Source organism: Podarcis filfolensis, assembly GCF_964270895.1.
Source record: "Podarcis filfolensis genome assembly, chromosome: 5".
NCBI lineage: Eukaryota > Metazoa > Chordata > Lepidosauria > Squamata > Lacertidae > Podarcis > Podarcis filfolensis.
Genome location: NC_139608.1, coordinates 86074571 through 86098421, shown reverse-complemented (window position 1 = coordinate 86098421; position 23851 = coordinate 86074571). Strand labels below are relative to the sequence as shown.

Genomic DNA, 23851 nt, shown 5'->3' with positions numbered 1-23851 from the left:
CGCAAGCACAAAAAGCCCTGCTAGTGAAGCTAGGAACCTCCTACAATCCCCTTGGAAGGGTCCGAGGACCCCCAGAACAGTGCGCAGAGGGGGGGGAGAGAGGAATTTGCTCTGGATTGGAAGCAGAAATGTTGGTGTTAAGTTGTGGGTGAACATATCAGACGACACAGCAATTCTTCATACAGCTCTTGTTTATTCACAGGCCAGAACAGAACTGAACTGAAGGGTTCAGCCAGCCTGCTTATATAGAGCTCCACTAGAATGCAACAGTAACCATTTTCTGTAACTATCCAATCACTGAACGACACTTTCAATCCCTTATTTGCATATGTGGACCTGAGTGAAAACTATCTACAGTATCCCCCTGGTGGCCCAGGGTGAGAATTTCAGTACATAACAGTTGGTTCTGAGGGAGCACTGTCCCTGGCGCCTGGTTGAACTCCACTCATTTTTCTCTTTGTAATGACTCGGTTAAAATTCTGACGACACTTATACTTCTTTTTCTCTCCGCAGGCTTTGTATAGCTCCATCAAGAACGAAAAGCTACAGTGGGCTATGTGAGTACCTCTGCTTATTTTTCCCTTTCTCTGAACAGCCTCTTGTTTTCTCCTCTTCCTTGATCTCTTGCTGTCATCATTATTTGTTCAATTTTGATGTATTTTTAATGTTTGTTGGAAGCCGCCCAGAGTGGCTGGGGAAACCCAGCCAAATGGGTGGGGTACAAATTATTATTATTATTATTATTATTATTATTATTATTATTATTATTATTTATTTGTATCCCACCCTTCATTCGTAGATCTCAGGGTGGTTCACAGCATAATATAAAGAACACAGAATGCATAATAAAAATAAGAATGAAAACAAGCCAATAATCTCCCCTCCCACAACAACATCTAAAAGGGCATCGGGTGTCAATCAGCAAAGGTCTGGCTGAAGAGGAACATTTTTGCCTGGCGCCTAAAGGTGTATATTGAAGGCCTGTTCTCGTGTTGCCACCCTCCAGACCTTTTGTGAAGGAGGCACCCGAAGGTGGGCCACACATGATGATCGCTGGGTCAGGGAGGTTGTCCTTGAGGTATTGAGGTCCTGAGCCATTTACCTTCAGCATTTATAGCAGGAAAAAGGCAAGCTTGTCCTTAGAACGAAGCACGTGCAATAAGTATGCTGCAGGCGTGTAACGTCCTGCCTGTATTAATTACAGAAATTGGTATTTGTCTTTCGGAGTTCTTGCATATCCACATCGCTCTCCTGCAAAAGACTGGGGGACGAGGAAGGGAAACGGTTTGTTGTAGACAGAAGGCTCACTGCAGTCCCATCACTTTCTTTCCATTGTCTGCAATGTTGCTGCATTCAGATGGCACTTTATTCTGTCAATTATTATTTTTTTGCATTTTGTGTGATCTTTTACACACTATGGAAGCCATTTCCGGAATCTAAATTTATGGCTCACTTCTATGTTAACTGCTTCCAGAAAGGGGGGCGGGGGGGGGGGGAAGCATCTACAACTCTGTTACCATGGAAGATCGCAGGAGCTTTCAGTTGTAACTTTCCTGTGGTTTTAACAACGATGCCACCCGTTACTTTGGGGTGATATTCCGGCAAATGGTTATTTCCCGCTGTGCAAAATTTCGCATGCCCTAGTGGTAGCATCAAAAAGCCACACTTCCATAAAGCAAACAGGTCCTGCAGTATAAAAGGAAAGTTAGAAATTGGGGCAGAGATGCTAGCATTATAGCCAGTAAAACTAAATGCAACCTGTGCCTTGATGGAAAACATTGATCTATGTTAGACAAGCATAAAGGAGTCAAATTTTTATCTCGTTGACTATTCCTGCAACTCTAAACCACCTAGGCGGGTGCCTTGTTGTTGTTGTTTAGTTGTGTCCAACTCTTCGTGACCCCATGGACCAGAACACGCCTGGCACTCCTGTCTTCCACTGCCTCCGCAGTTTGGTCAAACTCATGCTGGTAGCTTCGAGAACACTATCCAATCATCTCGTCCTCTGTGTCCCCTTCTCCTTGTGCCCTCCATCTTTCCCAACATCAGGGTCTTTTCCAGGGAGTCTACTCTTCGCATGAGGTGGCCAAAGTATTGGAGCCTCAGCTTCAGGATCTGTCCTTCCAGTGAGCACCCAGGGCTGATTTCCTTCAGAATGGATAGGGTGGATCTTCTTGCAGTCCATGGGACTCTCAAGAGTCTCCTCTAGCACCATATTTCAAAAGCATCAATTCTTTGGCGATCAGCCTTCTTTATGGTCCAGCTCTCACTTCCATACATCACTACTGGGAAAACCAGAGCTTTAACTATACGGACCTTTCTCGGCAAGGTGATGTCTCTGCTTTTTAAGATGCTGTCTAGGTTTGTCGTTCCTTTTCTCCCAAGAAGCAGGCGTCTTTTAATTTCGTGGTTGCTGTCACCATCTGCAGTGATCATAGAGCCCAAGAAAGTAAAATCTCTCACTGCCTCGTTTTGGACCAAACTGAGGTGCCAGGCTGTTGTTTTTGCTGTTGTTAAACGAAAAGTAGCTATAGGAGGCTGCAGTCTTAAGCAGGCAATGAGTGGATGGGGAAGAGTTATTCAGTTCTTCTTTTTTTCTGCTCAACATCCCACCCAGCTTCTATTCTTCCCAAAGAGAGAAGGATACAAGTTCCCATATATTTTTCTCCTCTGGGAGAGAAGTAGCTGGAAAATTACCCCACCCACCAGTTCTCTCTTTAAGATTCCAGCCTTCTGCAGTTGCTTTTTGAGTGTTAAAAAAAATCAAACTGCACACCACAGTCCTTTTGTGAAATTGCAATCTTGCATATAGGTTTGGTTGGCAATTGGTTTAGGTCTTCGGAGCGCAAGTGTCTAATTTGTGGTGAATGTTTTGAGAAAGAAGGTTTGCCATTTACAAGAACTTAAGTCAGTTTCCATCGGGCATCGTTTAAAAGTGTGAAGCTGCCACATTGCGTTCTTGGTCACTGTCTTCGGGCGTAAGTCCTTTGTTTTTGGTGGGAATCTCCATCTGTTCCAATGTAGTTAACTCAGTTTTGTAGGTCTGTGGCTTAAAAATATTGCCCAGATTAAACCAGAATAAAAGGTTAGTTAGGCTGACTATACTTTATTTTCTGTTGCTCAGTTCTGCGTTTATGTTTTCTTCTTAAAATGGACATTTATTTAATTATTTTGGAAGCATCTGGAAGGGCACCAGTTTGGGAAAAGCTGTTCCACGGGATTTACGAGTACTTTAAAGAGTTGGGTAGACTCATGACTTACATCATGATCGTCATTATTATTATTAGTGCTGTTTTTCTAGAAAAAGAGGTGCCGGAACTTACCATCAACACCTCCCTCATTCTCTTAGAATGCCAATGGCGCCCACCTGAGAGGTGCCGCAATTGAGTTCCGGCGAGTTTCAGCTGAAAAAAACCCTGATGATGATTATTAAAAATAAAGATATAATTGACTTATTAATCACATTCTAAACAATCATCTCAAGGGGATGCACACTAAAGATAATTGAAGAGAGTTTAAAAGTCATAAACAGCAAATATTTTTAAGATGAAGCTAAAACCATACAAAGTAGCCTTATCAAGATAAAGACCCATTTCTCTGTCTGGGAAAGCCATTCAGAACAAAAAAGCACCGATAGTGGGTGCCTATCCTATTTTGATGGGAATGTCATTCCATAGAACAAGGGCAGCAACACTAAAAGTCCTGCTCCAAGCTGCTGTGGAACGGGTTTCTGAGATCTTTGCTGGGGGTGGAATAGATGACCATTTGGGTCAATGATTAAGCTATTCAATATCATCATCAACAACAGCAACAAAAATGTCACATGGTCAATACTTAGTCACAACAACAAACTAATCATCCAGTATATATCATCCAAAACCACTTTGAAGTCCATATCATTATATCAGTTTCATAATGTTTGACCTGGCAATATATTGCGAAACATGGTGCGTATGTGCGTATGCTATGCAAAAATCACAATGTGGGAAAAGCCATGAAGCCAGCCAGTGCTTCTCTCGATTCCTGCAGCCCCTGTTGACTCAGTTGCCTCAGCTCACCCCTGCCTCATGCAGGAGGCAGTGAATCACAAGAGCAGGCACTGGCCAAAATCACAATGCAGGGAAAACTGTGAAACCAGCTAGTGCCTCTACATAAGGTAAAGGTAAAGGGACCCCTGACCATTAGGTCCAGTCGTGGCCGACTCTGGGGTTGCGGCGCTCATCTCGCTTTATTGGCCGAGGGAGCCGGCGTACAGCTTCCGGGTCATGTGGCCAGCATGACTAAGCCGCTTCTGGCGAACCAGAGCAGCACATGGAAACACCGTTTACCTTCCCGCTGGAGTGGTACCTCTTTATCTACTTGCACTGGTGTGCTTTCGAACTGCTAGGTTGGCAGGAGCAGGGACCGAGCAACAGGAGCTCACCCCGTCGTGGGAATTCGAACCGCTGACCTTCTGATCAGCAAGTCCTAGGCTCTGTGGTTTAACCCACAGCGCCACCCGCGTCCCCTAGTGCCTCTACATAGCTCCATCCTTATTTCAGACACTGTGATATATCTGTATAACGTGATGTTTAGCTGGTGATAGATTGCAAAGCTGAAAACCAGATAATGACCTACCCGGTACATCAAAAGAGAGCCTTCACTGAAGTTCTCAGTGGGCAGGCAGAATCATGTAGGCATCCCTTCTTAAATACCCCAGTCCCAGTCATTTAGAACTTTAAAGGCGTAAAAACACAGCCAACACTTTGAAAGGGGCTCAGAAATAAACTGGGGGCCAGTGAAAATTGGATTATTATATCAGTTTAATATGCCCAGGCTCCCATCAGCATTCTGGCAAAACAGCTCCTGCATCTGCTGCCGTTTCCAAACACATTTCAAGGCCCAGATCTGCTTTCTCCAGGAAGAGTTGCAGCTGACACCCAAGCTGAAGCCGGACAAATGCACTCCATCAAAACGACACTCAACACCCTACCCTGCACTGGTTCCTACTAAGCAAAAGGACTTCTGTCTTGTCTGGATTAAGCCTCAATTTGGATCTAAAGCAGTGGTTCCCTATTAGGGGTCCGGGGACCCCATCCCTTGCCTCCCCCAACTATTTTTTTGTCCTTTTTGCATGGTAATATCACAAATGTTATGGTTGTTTTAGCACTGTAGAGTTGGAAGGGACCCTGAGGTACATCTAGTCCAACCTCCTGGAATGCAGGAAATCTCAACTCAAAGCATCCATGACAAATGAATCTCCTTGAAGGGAGATGTTTCTACTTTCATCTTCCCACACTTAAGGATCTACAATATGAAACTCCACAACTGAAAATAAAGTAACCCCAACAAGGCATTGATTTCCACCTCGGTACTAATTTGGGCATGAATTATACAGTTCCCGTTTGATAGTGTATTTTCGAATCTAGTTACGTTATAACAAATCCAAGAGGAACAAAGAGGTAATAAGACAAAATAGATGTATCTTTTTCATTCTGTCCCATTCCTGCAGTGTTGCTGATATTAGGAGGGTTGGTTTTTCAAGCAGACATAAATGTCTGGAATTTTTTTTTTTTTTAATACCATTGACAAAAATTCAGTGTCATCCTAGAACACTTTGTTTCCACTGCATACTATATGGGATCTTCATTTATTTGGCATTAAGAGATGACTTTCAGACATAAGGCGTAAACCCCAATGAGCACAATAGGACCTGCTTCTGAGTGTGCTCTAAGGATTTATTATTATTGCCTTTGGATAATAGCTGATGGGTCTGTTGATGGAGTTGATTTACTTTTCTGCTCTCCTGTAAACCGGCTAGCTTATTCATTTGATATATACCTTGCCTTTTGAACGAATGATTCTCGGCAGCTTACAATCAGTTGTAATAATGTACATGTGTACACACACACACACAAATATATATCGTTCCAATTTTTTAGTATATGTGCTGCCAAAGCGAGCACACAAATAAATAAATAAATAAATAAACAAAAACACACACACACACACACACACACACATATATATATATATATATATATATATGCACAAAGACATGCAGACCCCAAACCCACACAACTGAACAGTCCTTGGTTCCCTGGCCGATTAATGAGCCAAAACATGCATTTCTTCAGTTCTGCCATCCCAGAGCATCAAATAATTTGTCTGCCTAATTACATTTTCCCAAAATGCAAGGTAACTCCTACTAAATTGTGGTGCCCTACATAGATAATTCTCCGGAGAGGCCCGTCTGGTACCCACTTTGCTATCTTTTGGGCACCAGGTTTCTAATTAGCAATAATCGCTTTCTTTTCCCAGGCATTCACTGTTTAACTGTGATGATGTTACTGCTGCCCAGTTTTTATCCACTATTTTAATGCTTTTAAAACTTGTTACTCAGGTGTGTTGTTTGTTTTTCTGAAGGTCAATTAAGTTGCCTGAAAATTTCTATGGAAGGGTGGCATAGAACTTTTAAAGAATATATAAAATTTAGCAATATTCTTTGATTTTGGCTGAGGCACATGAATGATAGATGTCTTCTAATCTCAGACTTAGGGACGCGGGTGGCGCTGTGGGTAAAACCTCAGCGCCTAGGACTTGCCGATCACATGGTCGGCGGTTCGAATCCCCGCGGCGGGGTGAGCTCCCGTCGTTCGGTCCCAGCTCCTGCCCACCTAGCAGTTCGAAAGCACCCTTAAGTGCAAGTAGATAAATAGGTACCGCTTACTAGCGGGACGGTAAACGGCGTTTCCGTGTGCTGCTCTGGTGCCGGTTCGCCGGAGCAGCTTCATCACGCTGGCCACGTGACCCGGAAGTGTCTGCGGACAGCGCTGGCTCCTGGCCTCTAGAGTGAGATGAGCGCACAACCCTAGAGTCTGTCAAGACTGGCCCGTACGGGCAGGGGTACCTTTACCTTTACCTTTAATCTCAGACTTGGCAAATAATGCAAATGCTGCTGTTTGATATTTATGCACAAGTATAATATCCCCTTTTCTCTTTTTAAATATTTTGCTATTGTGATCCTTTTTGTTTATACTTAAAAGCAATGTGTGGTTTTTTCTGGGGGTACGCAGGGGTATGCATACCCCTAAACATTTTGTGAATCTTTGTACTTTTGTCCGTTTACTGTATTTATTTCCCCCAATTTGAACTATAAAATGGTGATTTCCTTGAATCAAAAGAAGAGTACCCCTAAACATTTTTTAAGAAAAAAAGCACTGCTTAAAAGTATTTGTTGTTGTTGTTGTTTAGTTGTTTAGTCGTTTAGTCGTGTCTGACTCTTCATGACCCCATGGACCAGAGCACACCAGGCACTCCTGTCTTCCACTGCCTCCCGCAGTTTGGTCAAACTCATGTTTGTAGCTTTGAGAACACTGTCCAGCCATCTCGCCCTCTGTCGTCCCCTTCTCCTTGTGCCCTCCATCTTTCCCAACATCAGGGTCTTTTCCAGGGAGTCTTCTCTTCTCATGAGGTATTGGAGCCTCAGCTTCAGGATCTGCCCTTCCAGTGAGCACTCAGGGCTGATTTCCTTAAGAATGGAGAGGTTTGATCTTATTGCAGTCCATGGGACTCTCAAGAGTCTCCTCCAGCACCATAATTCAAAAGCATCAATTCTTTGGCGATCAGCCTTCTTGATGGTCCAGCTCTCACTTCCATACATCACTACTGGGAAAACCATAGCTTTAACTATACGGACCTTTGTTGGCAAAAGTATAACTATACTTTTAGCAGCAACAACCCACTCTTCACCCCGAGGTCTCAGAGCAGGTTGCAGCATTAAAACATTATATTAAAAACAGTTTAAAGCAACATATAATCTCAAAAATACACATCTCAAGTGTTGCAAGCATTTACAAGAGACACAGATGCTACAGTTTCTCCAATATTTACTAATGAACCTATAATGTAAAGGGATGAATTATTTTCTAGTTGGATGGCAGTGGGGTGGCCAGGTGAAAAAGAGAAAACGGGGTCCTGCAGCTATAATAACTGCATGTAAGAGAGAATTTTATCAGGTGTAGCTTGTAGTTCAAGGAACACTTTCTGTGATCTCCTCTTCTACCCAACTTCTGAAGGTGCAGAAGTCCTGGCCTCTCTCTCTTTCTTTTTCTCACCTGGCCACCCTAGGGGGCGGTGTGGTATAAGACTTAGAGGGTTTCACAGGGACTTCCTTTTATCTTGATGAATGCCGCAAAACTTTGTGACTGTCCCATTAATGCACGACTGTGTGACTATGTCATCTGAATTTGTGTTTCATCACGCACAACAACCGTGTCAGTCATCTGTAGAAGTCAACCCCACTTGCAATGATTTCATTTAACAAATTACCATATGCATTTATGTTCTGTCCTTGCTATCAACAGAATGGGGCGGATATCACCCCCGCCCAGAATACAACCATACTTTTAAAAAGATTTTTATTAGGGTTCCTCAACGGTATTTTTTTAGTGTAGCATTTTGGATCACAACGTACAGCAGAGCTTTCCAAACTGTGTGTCGCGACACATTGGTGTATCGGCTGCAGTGTGTAGGTGTGTTGCACGAATGCACCCTGTACTCCTCCCAGGGCTGGAAAGAGGTTAGTTTAACTTCCGGTTTGCTAGTAAAACTGAATTTCTGTGTCGCGAAATGATGTGTGTCTAAAAATGTGTCACCAACGTGAAAAGTTTGGAAAGCTGGCATACAGTACATTTCTATGTGATGTCTCTGCAGTGGGATTAATACGATAACAGCTTTTCAGTTAGTACCGTATTTTTCGTCCCATAGGACGCTCCATCCCATAGGACGCACCTAATTTTTTTTGTGGGGGGGGGAATAAAGGGGAAAAATTCCTTTATTTCCCCCCCCCCAAAACCAGGTCTGGGAACAGCGGGATGGCAGCGCTGCACCTCCCCGTTGTCCCCCGAGCTTGTGGGGCTGGCCGATGTCTGCCCGGCGCGCGGGGCGCTCTGCTTCAGGGCACCCTGCGTGCCGGGTGGCAGGCTGCTATCCACAGCGTGGGGAGCCCTGCGGGAACTCCCGCAGGGCTCCCCACGCTGCGGATGTATGCCCGGCGCGCGGGGCGCTCTGCTTCAGGGCACCCTGCGCGCCGGGCGGCAGGCTGCTATCCGCAGCGTGGGGAGCCCTGCGGGAACTCCTGCGGGCTCCCCAGGCTTGCTGATAGCTTCCTGAAGCCTGGAGAGCGAGAGGGGTCGGTGCGCACCGACCCCTCTCGCTCTCCAAGCTTCAGCAAAAGCCTGTATTCGCCCCATAGGACGCACACAGATTTCCCCTTCATTTTTGGAGGGGGAAAAGTGCATCCTATAGGGCGAAAAATACGGTATATCTGATTCTGAAACTCCGAGAGAGGCAAAGAAGGAATTTCAGCAGAAGGAACAGCTAGGCAGAATTAAGGAGATTGGAGAAAAAGTTCAGACTGGTTCAGCTCAGTAGGTAGAGAAGAAAACAAACAGCTGAACTGAGCCATGATGTTACAGCCTGCCGTTCTTGATGCCGTCGCTTGGGAATTGATGGTGGTGCATATATCATGTGTTTTTGATGCCACTCAGGATGCTAGGAGACCTAATTGGATAACTGCATCCTCCAACTGCCACCTTCAATGCTTCATTCAGAAAGTAGATCTGTAAAAGGGTCTGACTGGAGACCATTGGCTTCCAGTACATGAAAGCTCCAGAGATCAGTACAATGAAAACTGTAGGAGCCGTTCCTGTCAGGGCTCAGGAGCAATAGCTAAATGCTAACAAAATGCAAAATGATGCAAGTAAGCTTCAGTCACATCTAGGAAAGGGGGAGGGCATGGGACCAGATCCAAGTAGAGTGGAAGCAGTAGAACAGAAAGGAGATGGGAATAGGGAAGGTGACATTCCTCTTGAGCTGCTTGGGGACCATTTCTGCTGGAGAACAGAAGGTGCTGGTGGCCTAGAACCAATAGCTGGTGAGCATATTCAGATTCCTGGACCCTCATCTCAGCCAGAGAAGGAAGCCAGCACATCAGTGGTACCTTGGTTCTCAAACTTAATCCATTCCTGGAGTCTGTCCGACTCCCAAAACCATTCGAGAACCAAGGCACAGCTTCTGATTGGCTGCAGGAGCTTTCTGCACTCAGTCGGAAGCCGCGTCAGACGTCTGGCTTCTGAAAAGCGTTCGTAAATCGGAACACTTGTGTGTTTGCGGCATCCGGGAGCTGATTTGTTTGGGAACCAAGCCATTCGGGAACCAAGGTACCACTGTACGTTGACTAACACGGCCATAAGGTGCAAAGTGAAAAGTGTTACACGCTTCAGTTAGGAGAGGCGTTTCAAGCCCCCAAAAATGGAAGGAACGTTACAAGGTCAACAGGAACATCGCCAGCTCTGTGCGACCTCCTTTGCTGTGTATAGAGAAGATATGTTGCATCGATGAACAGTGCTTCTCCTTAAGTGCAGTCCAGGCTCCCCCTTTCTTCCCTTGGACTAGCAAGAATTGGGCCTGTGCTTCCGAATCCCAGCAGTGAACTGTGTTACATGATCAGCACCTGCCAGGAGAACAGGGAGGAGAAACGCCTGCTACCCTGCAGCGCAGCAGAAACGGGTGCAAAGCGGCACGTTTGGCAGAATGGGAAGGTTTGGATCTCGTTGTGATCATCTGACATGGAAGGGATCTCTTGTCTTCTGCCAAGTCGTGCCGTTCGCATCCTGTTCCCCACGGCCGCTCCCCTCTCCTGCGCAATGTTAACTCGTGCATAGAAATGAGTTGCTCCCACGGTAGCTAGCCCTACTTCTGCTCTGGAGCTGCCTCCCTCTTGGTTTGCAGCAGGGAGGGGCTTTTATTCCAACACTGTGCAGCTGTTGGGAGCTGGGGCAGACAGATTGCTTTCCAGTCTTTATCCCTACAATTCCAGGTGAGGGAGCCAGAGTAGGAATGGCACCGAGGGGGAGTGAGACTCATCACTCGAATGCTCAAAACATTAGAAAGATCTGTCTTCTCTTGTTATTCATCATTGATGACTAGGCCAATGGTTATTTGCATGGCTGCCCCAATATATTTACTCAGAGCTCATCAGAATTTCCGTAGCAATTCTCGTATTTCTTCCTCTTTCCAGAAATGGGGGGGCACTACTAGATATCTTTCCCCCGCTCTGATGGTAGGCATTTCTTTAAGGTTATTTCCCCCCACTTACCATATAATTTACTAGCTGATGGAAAGGAGTTTACACACCCTGAAAGTCTCAAAGTGAATCATTTCGGAAGATTGTTAAGACAATATAGAAAGTAAGAGTGAACTGGGTTTCTTTTCATGTTTAAATCAGATTATCAGTGTGTCCCTTTCCTTCCGTTTACAAATCTGAGGAATTCGCATGCAGTTTTTCATGTCGCTCTCCAAAACACCCACACATCCTCACGGCCCAAGTAAGGAATTGCAAAGCAGCAGTCCTGTCTGCGATGTAACCTTGTTCACCCTAAGTACCACCTGGCTCCAGGTATTCTGATCAATTAGAAAGGAGCAGGAGTGGTTCCTCTCCCCTGAAGTCAGAACTGGAGTAGATCTGTTTGGAACACAGTTGAAGTGTTCCCCCTACAAAGTTTTGTTTGATTTGGGACTATTTGGTAGTATTCAACACCCATTCCACTCAGAGTGGAAGTTAATAGACACATCTAACTCAGGTCCATTCATTTTCATAGTTCTACTCTGAGTAAATTCAACCCACTAAGTCTGGGACCAGGATGAAACGGTTGCGTTGTCAATTTCGCCTTCACACGTGGAACTAAGAATCTGCACATTTAAGGCAGTGCTTAGAAGGGTTCCATGCTTAGAAGGCAGCGCTTAGAAGAGCAAGGCAGTGAATCTCAAATCTCTGAAGCCCCGGTTCCAGGAGAGTTGCAACTTCCACTGGAGAGAAAAGAAGTAGAGTAGATAGCAAAATGGAGGTCCCTTGCTGAGACATGTTCGCTCTGATTGCAGCGAAGTAAGCATTTGGATCAAACCCCTTAGGTTTGAATTTATTTGGGTCCATTGCCTCTGGCAAGGTATAGGAAGTGTGGAAAAGTCAGGGCTGCATCTGCAGTCAATTCCAAGGCCTGGAATTTGCCCCTTGGTGATATTAGTGTGCTGCTGAACTTAAAAATAGTTTTATTGAGGGCATTTTTCCCTAGTCGGAACTCACAGGAACTCAGTTCTGGCATCTCTCAGGCGGGCGCCATTTTTACTCCTTTCCCCTTCCCTCATTGCTTTATGTTTTACACTAGTGCTAAACCTTGCCATTTTTCAGTTAGTTAATCTTTTATTATTTATTCACTTGAAAAATTTATGCTCTGCCATTCCTTTAAGAAGCTCAAGGTGGCATGTGAAGTGATTTAAAGACCAGGGACAGTAAAAACAAGAAATAGGAAAATAGACAGCAAGCAGGTACAGTGGTACCTCAGGTTAAGAACTTAATTCGTTCTGGAGGTCTGTTCTTAACCTGAAACTGTTCTTAACCTGAAGCGCCACTTTAGCTAATGGGGCCTCCCGCTGCCACCACGCCGTCGCTGCACGATTTCTGTTCTCATCCTGAAGCAAAGTTCTTAATCCGAGGTACTATTTCTGGGTTAACGGAGTCTGTAACCTGAAGCGTATGTACCACTGTATTTAAGACAAAACATACCCCCTGGTATGTCAGGGTACTAAAGCAGTCAATGGCTTTGACCATCAAACACCTTCTTCTAGAAGAGGAAAAGTGTCCTCACAAGATTTCAGAATGCCACCAAGGGGAGGGGCAAGACTACCTTCCTAAGCGTAGGGTTGTGTGTTCAAGTCCCATGTTGGGCAAAAGATTTCTGCATTGCAGTGGAGTGGACTGGATGGCGCTTGTGGTGCCTTCCAGCTCTACAATTCTATGAGGGACGCCAGTGGCGCTGTGGTCTAAACCACTGAGCCTCTTGGGCTTGCCAGTCAGAAGGTCGGCAATTTGAATCCGTGCTGTGTTGCAAGGCTGAGGGGCTGAGTGATATCACCCTTTGCAGTTGCTAGGCAATTTTTTTTTTTTTATAATATTTTTATTTTTTCCATATAAACACAGCACAACAAACATAAACATACAAAGACAAAAACAAAACAAAAAACATGTATCATTTCATATCCTAATTTCATATACCTTTCTTCCCCGACTTCCTCATGCCTCCCCTTTCTGTATTCCAAATTCTTATCAATTGTTCAGCAAATCTTCCCTTATTTTAATTTAAATTTAGACTATTCTTCCTTATTCTCCTTGTCTTAACCATTGCTAATAGTAACCAATTACTTTCCAGTCCAACATCATTCTAACTTTCATTAACTTTGTAATATTTATTTAAATAGTCCTTAAATTTTTTCCATTCTTCTTGCGCTGCTTCTCTTCCCTGGTTTCGGATTCTGCTCGTCATTTCTGCCAAGCCCATGTAGTCTATCACCTTCATCTGCTGCAGTTGCTAGGCAATTTAAAGGCACTCAGTAGCCTTTTTCAGATTTGCCATGGAACCTAGCAAAACATATAGGGACGCAGATGGTGCTGTGGGTTAAACCACAGAGCCTACGACTTGCCGATCAGAAGGTCGGTGGGTCGAATCCCCGCGATGGGGTGAGCTCCTGTTGCTTGGTCCCTGCTCCAGCCAACCTAGCAGTTCGAAAGCACCTCAAAGTGCAAGTAGATAAATAGGTACCACTCCGGCAGGAAGGTAAACGGCGTTTCCGTGCGCTGCTCTGGTTTGCCAGAAGCGGATTAGTTGTGCTGGCCACCTGACCTGGAAGCTGTATGCCGGCTCCCTCGGCCAATAAAGCGAGATAAGCGCCGCAACCCCAGAGTCGGCCACGACTGGACCTAATAGTCAGGGGTCCCTTTACCTTTATGTTTTTGCTTGCATGCTTGCTTGCCCTCCCTCCCTTTGATAAAAAAAAAGAGAAATTGGTGGGATGGGGGAGTCCTTCTGTGTCAGGGGGAAATGGGGGCGGGGAGAAGATTTCGCTGGCTGACTTATGCTGAAATGGGAGGTTGGGGACTATGTAAGAATGACGGGGAGGCTGTTTTCCAGTAAACAGTGAAAGCAAATGTGTGTCTACTCACAAACAAGCCCTACTGAATTCAATGGGGCTTACTCCCAGGAAAGTAGAAGAAGAAAGTTTAGTTGAATTTATGCATGCACAGATTCCACTTAGACCTCTGGGTGGGGAAGCAGATGCAACCTGACTAGTAAATCACTTGAAATAAATAGATACCACTACGACGGGAAGGTAGATGGCGTTTCCGTCCGCTGCTCTGGTTCGCCAGAAGCAGCTTAGTCGTGCTGGCCACATGACCCAGAAGCTGTACACCGGCTCCCTCGGCCAATAAAGCGAGATGAGCGCCACAACCCCAGAGTCGGTTACGACCGGACCTAATGATCAGGGGTCCCTTTACTAGCAAAACACGGCTGTCTCATGAATCTAGCTACCATGGGTGCAGTGGTAAGTATCCCCACCTGTCACACAGGAGACCGGGGTTCGATTCCCCGATGGGAAGCTATGGACGCAGGTGGCACTGTGGTCTAAACCACTGAGCCTCTTGGGCTTGCCGATCGGAAGGTTGGCAGTTTGATTCACCGCAACGGGGTGAGCTCTGTCCCAGCTCTTGCCAACCTAGCAGTTCAACAGCATGCCAGTGCAAGTAGATAAATAAGAAGGTTAACTTCATTTCCGTGCACTCTGGCACTTGGCATGGTGTCCCGTTGCGCCAGAAGTGGTTTAGTCATGCTGGCCACAGAAACCGGAAAACTGACTGTGGACAAACACCGGCTCCCTTGGCCTGAAAGCGAGATGAGCACCGCAACCTCAGTCACCTTTGACTGGACTTAACCATCCAGGGGTCCTTTACCTTTTACCTTTTACAATTCTATGATTCTAACAGGTTCTGTTATGTACTGAGTTGAATAGGATCCAAAATGCAGCAGTCTGATTGGTCCTAGAACAATGCAGCACTATGATTGGTCCGCAGGAGCCATCCAATCCAGCTGCAGGTGGAAGTGAATCCACAACCTGATTGGCCTACAGGAGAGTCCAGGAATTAGCCAATCACGGGCAGCCCATTGTGTAAATAATGTATATAAAGCAGACGATCTGGGGGAACTTCCATTCCTCCTCACCACTATGAGCTGAATAAAGAGCATTAAATCCACTCTCAATTCTGGTGTTTCTCAGGCTGCTCTCCGGAGGAAATAAGAGCACACTTCTTGCGGCTGCCACCAAAGATACCGGCAGAGAGAAAGCCTTAGAAGCGCCAAGGTGATTAGCCCGCAGTTCATGTAAACCATGGATACATAGTGAGGGGTTTCAATACAGTCCTAAAATGATGAGAGGGCACTCTTCCTTATACTGCTACCAATATGTTTCCAAGCCAATTCAAGGTGCTGTCTATAAACCATAAAGCCATTAAGTGGTCTGAGTCTTGGATATCGCAAGGAGCACTTGCAGAACTCCCCATAACGTGAGATTGGCTGGGGCAGCCATGCTTTTGGATCTATTCTGAAGGATCTGAAGGCAGCCCTGTTTAGGGAGATTTTTAATGTTTTACAGCTTTTCTATTATTATTATTATTATTATTATTATTATTATTATTATTATTATTCTGTTGGGAGCTACCCAGAGTGGCTGGGGAAACCCAGCCAGATGGGCGGAGTATAAATAATAAATTATTATGATTATTACTACTGTACTTGGATGTGGTTTCTACTAACATGCTTAGCATTTTGTAAAGGTTATTAGATTGTGAACCTGTGGGTAACAGATTTGGTTGTTGTTTTTTAACTTCTATATAGCTTTTTGTGTTTTCAAGTGCTGTATTATTTATTTTATCCTTTTCTTACATTTATGTGCTGCCTTCCATCCATTATGGAACCCGAGACATCCCATATTTGGTAGAAATAATACAGTTTTTTAAGTACTATTATTAGTGTTAGTATTGATTGCCATCATCCAATGAATCGCAGAAGCGTCAGACCTAGCGATTTGGGCCCTGTGCTATATTTTTGGTCCCTCGGAAGCAAAAGCTGCGCTGAAAGGCGAGCTTGGGACAGGATCCATGGGGGGGGGCAGGGGCAAACAGAGTGCCCTTCACTCTGGCATTTGCTCTCCGCCAACCTGAAGTGACGTGGGCTGTGCCAGCTCTCTCATCTGCCCACTTGGCTTCCCTCCCCACCGACTTGTTCAATGGATTTGTTGGAATTAATCATCTTGGTTTGCAACCCTGGCGCCAAGCCAGCATCGCCGAGGCTGTCGCCATGGAGACAGCTCGGCTTGGGCTTGATGCATTTAAGTCTGCGTTGTGTTTGTGAGGGAAAATGCAGCGTGCCAGCTTCCCTCCACCCTGGCACGGTGTGGAGCCAGTACCGAGGCATGATTCACGAGGCAGACGGCGCATGAGACCCGTCACTTGTCCCCAACCCTGAAGGGATGTGTCACTGTGCGCGCACACCCCGGCCTGCTTTAGGGTCCCTTTCCATGTGTGCTTTTGTGGGCGGGGTGGGGTGGGGAGACAGAATCGACTCTCATCTCTGCGTTCGTGGCCAGGTTTTTGTCCGTGCCGCCTCCCTCTGTATCTGCGAATCTCTCTCTCTCTCTTCTGTAGAGCTCCCTTTGATGCTTGGGGAGCTGCAAGGCCTTTCCGCATTAAGAGATGTGCAGAACACCAGATTCCTTTTGAAATAAGAGGCAGGTCTTCGCCAAGGCTGCAGAAGCAGCAGATTCTGCTGAAGGATGCTGGGAAATAAGGCAGAGGAGCGACAGGTTATTCGCACTTAACCTAGCTCCTGTTCTTCACTGCAGCTACTCAAGTCTCTGCCTCTGAGGCCTTTATGACCCCAAGATTATATTTCAACAAAGCTGGGGACTGATAGAAAGGATAACCCAAACTCCTCCCGAGCCATAACCATACTGTGGGCTGTGTGCAGATGATAGCTTAGTAGACTATTGTGGGGAGAACGAAAGACAACAGATGATTGATGGCTTGATTGACTGATTAGATGGATAAACCTGATAGGTTTATTATGTTCAGGGAATCATAAAATTGAGTGAAATATACTCGGAGTCGAGAGTGGATTTCATGCTCTTTATTCAGCTCGTAGTGGTGAGGAGGAATGAAAGTTTCCCTCCAAATATCTGCTTTATATACATTATTTACACAATGGGCCGCACGTGATTGGCTAATTCCGGGATTCTCCTGTAGGCCAATCAGGTTGTGGATTCACTTCCACCTGGAGCTGGATTGGGTGGCTCCTGTGGACCAGTCAGACTGCTGCATTGTTCTAGGACCAATCAGACTGCTGCGTTCTGAATCCTATTGTTCTAGGACCAATCAGACTGCTGCATTTTGGATCCTATTTTGTAGAGTTGGAAGGGACCCCAAGGGTCTTCTAGTCCAGGCACTGGGGACATTTTGCACCTGGCGATCGGCCACCTGCAACCAAGTGAAGATGCCTGGGCACCAGGATGGCGCCTGATGTCTCCACCATCTGGAGGTGTGTGCCTGGAGATCCTTGGATCTTGACTGCTTTCACACACGAGCAACACATCCTGTCTGTTATATTTCACCTGCACAATCAGGATGAATTTCAGGAACCAAAAAGTCGCCTTGAAAATACGACAGCTTTCAAACTATCTCGGCTCAAGCCAACTAGGCATTTTGTTTTGGCATCTGTAACCTGGTTTAAGGAGCTGTTTGGTGACTAGCTTATATATCCGAGTTCCTAACACAGATCTAGACAAACCCCCTGCAATGCAGGAATTCTGTTCTGCTCTCTCTCTCTCTCTCTCTCTCTCTCTCTCTCTCTCTCTCTCTCTCTCTCTCTTAGGAAGCTTGTTATCTTTGGCTAACGTTGCCTGCAGTATAGGCATTGCTTTTTCTTCGCTGTGCTCTTTCGGCTCAGCTTCCGCGATGAACAACACATTCCCCACCCACAAAGCTCGTCCCACCCCACTCCTCCGTGGTCAGATTAGTTTTGTGCGTTTTTTTCCTACTTCTGTGGTGGGTGGGTGGGTTGTGTTTTAAGTAATGTACAGGACATTTGCATGCTTACAACTAATCATTTTAGTTCTTTAAAAATAAACCAACCCCCCCCTCCCTTGACTCACATGATGAGTAATATACATACAAAGTTTGGATCAGGTTTTAAAGTTTTTTCTTGGTTTTTAAGGTTAAGTCAAAAGTGTCTGCATACACACTCATCTTGAAAGCAGCAAAAGGCTGCCTCTTTCTAGATAATCATGTTCTGCAGTTTCTTAACTTTTAAAATCCATTTTTATTTTGTGTGTGTGTGTGTGTGTGTGTGTGTGTGTGTGTGTGTGTGTGTGTGTGTTTTCCCCTTTCAAGCCAGAATTAGGTTCTTTGACTTTTTCTGGCCGGCTAAACCAGGGGAGGGTAGCCGATGAGTCTCAAACCCTCAGTGAGTTAGGGACTTCACCTGCATGCAAAGACAGGCTCTGGCAGATTAAATGGACAAGACCAATAGTGGGTCCAGCCGTCAAGAAGCCTGATCTTTTGTTCCCCTTCCTTCCCTCCCCCTCCCCTTTTTGTGAAGATTGCCCACTCTGGGATCCCACAGCTGGTTCTCCCCTGGTCTCCTCGCTGGCCCAAGTGGGACTAATTTAGCCAGCTAGCCCTGGTGATCATCCAATGTTTATTGGATGGATTTCCCCCCTAAATTGATTTTGGATTTTATTGTTATTTACACTTTATCCCAAATTTTATGCTGTTTTTTGTACCATCCATGAATTGTTTTGTTAGCTGCTCTGAGCCCGGTTTCCTGAACTGGGAAGGGCGGGGTATAATACCAGGCTAGATGCACCAGTGGTCTAACTCTTGTATAAAGCAGTTTCCTAGGGTCCTTTCTACCTGGCAAATCCCTTAAATGTGTCTTGGTGAAAACCGAAGACTTAAAAAGAAGCCACATGCCCGCCACACTTAAGAAAGGATCATACAGTGAATAGATTTGGTTCCTTTTGACCCTACAGCAGGCATGGCCAAACTTGGCCCTCCAGCTATTTTTATATATATATATATATTTATTGGTTTTGCACACGTTTTCCAAACATAACATCCCATCTTATACAATATAACAAACTTTGACTATCATAGCCTAAGACTTCCGTCAACCTCGACTAATGGTTTTCTAACTTTCTTTCTGATTTTGCATTTTAATTTAATAGTTACTGCTATAAAATCCAAATCTTAAATAAACTCCTCCGTAGTCCTTTTTCGCAAGAATTCATATAATCCAAAACTTCTTGCAACCCTACAAGCGATGTCAATTGATTGATTATTATTATTATTAAGAAGGTGGTTTCTGCGTGTGCTGTAGAGGGAAAGTGGGAGGCAGGTGGGTTTCATCCACCTGAGAAAGTAGCCCATCTAGAAGAAGGAAATACAGTGGTGCCCCGCAAGACGAACGCCTCGCAAGACGAAAAACCCGCTAGACGAAAGGGTTTTCCCATTTTGGAGGTGCTTCGCAAAACGAATTTCCCTATGGGCTTCCTTCGCAAGACGAAAGCCCATAGGGAAATCTCCAGGACAGCGGGGAAGCGCAGCGCGTCTTCCCCACTGTCCTCGGACCTCCTCCGAAGGCTGGCGGTGGGGCAGAGACATCCTCCCGCCTCCAGCCTTCGGAAGGCTCCTCCGAAGGCTGGCGGTGGGGCGGAGAGACCTCCTCCCGCCTCCAGCCTTCGGAAGGCTGCTCGGAAGGCTGGCGGCGGGAGGAGGTCTCTCCGCCCCACCGCCAGCCTTCGGAAGGCTGCTGGGAAGGCTGGCGGCGGGAGGAGGTCTCTCCGCCCCACCGCCAGCCTTCGGAAGGCTGCTCCGAAGGCTGGCAGTGGGGCGGAGAGACCTTCTCCCCGCGCCAGCCTTTGGATGGCTGTCCTGAAGACTTGCGGTGGGAGGAGGGTTTTCCTTCCCACCGCCAACATTCAGAATGCTGTTCTGAATGTTGGCAGTGGGGAGGAAAAACCCTCCTCCCACCGCAAGCCCCGGGAACAGAGGAGAAGCGCTGCGCGCCTTCCCCTCTGTTCCCGGACCTGTCCTGAAGGCTTGCGGTGGGGAGAAAAGCCCTTCTCCGCACCGCCAGCCTGGCAAGCGGTCTCCATAGGAACGCATTAATTGATTTTCAATGCATTCCTATGGGAAACCGTGCTTCGCAAGACGAAAAACTCGCAAGAAGAAAAAACTTGCGGAACGAATTAATTTCGTCTTGCGAGGCACCACTGTAATTGATCCTAAACCTCTGCTGCCTTGTGGGTTATCGTCAGGAGAAGAAAAGACTAAGGAGTAAGCCCTACACAGATCCAGAGTAGAATACCTAAGATGGTTGGATGGCACCTTGTACGCCTCCTTCCAGCAACTCCTGCAGCCAAGCTGGTGCCAAACGTCTTGCTCTGCTTTGCTTTGGACCACATCATTGAGGCCGAGAAGGGGGTCCTGTCAGCTGGGCAGCCCAAGACCTCCAGACACACTGGTCAGGCTTGCACCCAAGGGAGGTTGCTTCAATGCTGCTAATGCAGTGATTTAACTTCACCCCCAGAGGTTCACTCCATTGTTTCAGATGCCAACAATGAGTCTTGTCAGTTTCATATCCCCATTGGCTTGTATGGGTGGGGGGGATCTGTGGCCTCCCATGTGCTGATGGGTTGCCATCGGCCACAAGCAGCGAGGCCGGTTGGTGGGGACAATGGGAGCTGTGGTCTAGCAGCAACTGCGAGGGCCACCGGTTCCTCACCCCCAGGCTAGAAGAAGCAACTGCAGCCAGGATCTAGCAAAAGGGCTTTGTCTTCCTGCAGCAGGGCTTTCCTCCTCGTCGTCATCCACTTGAAAATGGTCAAGGCACAATGACTGGACCGTAGGCAGGGTGAGCTATTGGTGGGGCCGGTGTGGGGCCTGAGCTGATTTTAAAACGCTGCTTGTTTGCCATGCAGAGACGAAGAGGAACTGCGCAAGTCGCTTTCCGAACTGGCAGACCCCAACCCCAAGTCCATCAAGCGCATCAGCAGCTGCAGCAACCCTTTCCTGGATTTCTCGCAGGATCCCAGCATCGCTACATACAAGCACAGCCTCCTCGTCCGCAAGAGCCACGCCGAGCCGGATTGCAAAAAGAGTAAGTCTGATATCAGTGGTGGTGTGGGGGGCGATGGGGGGGCTTCCTCTTGGCAAGGGCACGGGCTGCACTTGACCACACATGAGGAAGTGAGCAAGGAGGTGCTGGTCTGCGCTGGGCATCGCTTACTTTTAACCCCACACAGGCAGGAGGAAACTTTTAAAATGGCATCGCCTTTGAAGGCAGGGTCATTGCCCTGTCTTTGGCCCAAGAAACACACCTTGCAAATATTTCAGCTTTGCCAAGGAGTGTGTAAGCAAAAAATTATTATTTAGGGAAGTTTTTAATGTTTGATGTTTTACCGTGTTTTTAATATTCTGTTGGGAGCCGCCCAGAGTGGCTGGGGAAACCCAGCCAGATGGGCAGGGTATAAATAATATGTTGTTGTTGTTGTATAAAAGCTTATGCAGAAAGACATCCTCCCCAGTAATTTATTAATTTTTTAAAAGCAACCCAGAGGGGCTAATATGTGATCCGCAACTGATGTTCTCACATGTCCAGAATTGTGTGGTGAAACATCTATGGCAGCCAGGAGGTCTGCTGCACCTGGAAAAAAGGATGTTGGTCACCAGAGTCTTTGTCCGTGTCTCACATGAGGAAAGACCCACCCACCCCTCTTTTTATGTTCATGGAAACTCCCTGTATGACTAACTTCTCTGCCCTTACCCACACAGCATATTGTTTGGATTATCTTGCTTGAGGTGCACCTATTGGGCACCTATTTAAAATCAACCCCCCTCTCTTCTTTCAAAACAATTCAAAGGGAGTTGCAATTTTTTTGCCGGAAACAAAAGCCCACCAATTTTTCTGACCGATTCAGATTCTATGGGAGTTTGTTATAAGCAGCAATTGCTGTCACAAAGGGGCTCCGTTCACAAATTCCAGCCAGTCCTTTGTCCTTCCCTGTTTCTTAAAGTGTTTCGTATAAGCTCTGCAAAGTTACTCTTCCCCTCCTGCAGTCTTGTGGAGTCTCTGCCATTTCTAAAGGGTCTAGGATGGGTTTCTGTACTGCGCCACATACAGGCTGCGTCTTAATATCTCCCGCTTCATCAGTAGAAATCTGGTGAGGAACAGGTTGCAATTCAAAAACAGCAAAAACAGTGATGGTATGGTTTAGAACAGGGGGCGTTAAGGTTTACTGGCCATGGGCTGGATCACTCCAAGGAGATCGTCCGTGGCCCAGACTGGCACAGCGTGACGCCAGAAATCGCGTCTGCGCATGCCCAGACGCTGAAAATCGCACCTGCGTAGAAGCAATTTTCAGCGTCTGGACATTTGCAGACACGATTTCCAGTATCTGTGTGTGCGCAGACGCAATTCCTGGTGCTGCTCAGCAAGTCCCCGTGCCGTGCTGGTTTAGGGGGACTCGCCGAGTGGGCAGCTCAGTTCAGGGGTGGCTCATGGGCCGGTAAAACGGTCTTTATGGGCCGCATTCGGCCCATGGGCCACATGTTGCCGACCCGATTTAGAACATCTTATCTAAGGATAAATGGCGGCTCATATTTGCCTTAGCAGTGTTCTTGGTGTTTATCTTCAGCTTCTTTGAACAGGGCCACATAAGCACTTCTGTCCACATGCATGTGTACTCAGAATTAAGCCCCACCGAGTTCAAGTGTCTATAGGACTGCAGGCTAGGGTGGAGTCCAAACGACATGTGTTGCAGGAGCAGGTCAGGAACCTTCGAGTCGAGCGTGACTTTTCCTTAGGAAGGATTGCCGAAGCTGCCGCAGATCTCTAGCCTGGGGCAAGGGGGCAGGATGTGGGGATTTTATTTTGTTTCTTGCAGGTTGCTGGGTTTTTAATACCATTGCAATTTTGTGCCAGATGTGGATGGCAGCATGGGACGATGCATAACCTTCAGGGAGGGCACCGGGAAGGTTGCACAGAGCGGTTGGGGGGGGGGGGGAAGGTTGTACTGAAGAGATTGCTGGGGATAAACTAAGCTCATTCTACCAGGTGACAGCCTATTCCCTTGGGTCTCTTTGTCTGGGCATGGTTTTCAATTAGGGGCAGGGGAGTGGGGTGCAAGGCGAGGACATTCTTCCAGGTTCACAGAGGGCAGTTAGCACTCGGGGAACCAAGTCATTTGCCTGGTGTGAAGGTACCTGCCCATCCCAAAGAATGCATCCACGCTGCGCCCTCCATTTTCCCTGCAAAATCCTTCCTAATCCCAGGCAGCTAATGCCTTTTTGATCTGATTAGATGCTGTGCCTGTATGCTTCGTATCTGTTGCCGAGTACAGAATTACCTGGCAGGAGCCTCTCGCTGCGCCTGCTTCCTCTAACTGGAGCTTCAACAGCTTCCTGATGCCTCTGCCTTAGAAAACAGCAGGATGGGGCTCCAGCCCTGTCCTTGCCAGTCACCCAATACAGAATGTGCTCATTCCCAGGCCCCCAGAAATTCATGCTGTCAGAGCTACCCTAGGTCCCAGCTCACAAAGGACCAACGCTGCTTCGTTGTTAAGTATAAAAGTCTTTATTGAAGTTCAGTTTCACTTCCAGAGCCGCAGCGCGCAGCTCCACGTCTCAAGTGTCAGACCACTGATGCTCCGTCTGAGTCTCCTCCCCCTTGACACCAATTTAAGATTCTAGCCTTGCTCCACCTTTTCCGCTGCTCTTTCCTCCTCTGGGTCCGCCTGCCCGCCGGGGTCTCGCCCCTTCTAGCCTCCTCTGAGGCTGATTCCCCTGAGCCGTCTCCCTCCCTCCGGCGGGCTTTAGGAGCTGGTTCCCCATCCGGGTCTCCTGCTGTCCCGCGCGCCTGCACATTTG

At 46.8% G+C, this 23851-nt stretch overlaps 1 protein-coding gene across 3 annotated transcripts in view; it reads left to right on the top strand.

The window, feature by feature from the left end:
- The window catches only part of PSD (pleckstrin and Sec7 domain containing), a gene marked incomplete at its 5' end in the record, with an annotated part of 89785 nt that overhangs the window by 57873 nt on the left and 8061 nt on the right, over positions 1-23851 (top strand). For all 3 annotated transcript variants that reach the window (XM_083615540.1, XM_083615539.1, XM_083615541.1), the window contains 2 exons: positions 514-557; positions 20905-21083. In XM_083615540.1, the coding sequence (XP_083471666.1) occupies positions 514-557; positions 20905-21083 (223 nt within the window). The remainder of the gene's footprint in view (positions 1-513; positions 558-20904; positions 21084-23851) is intronic.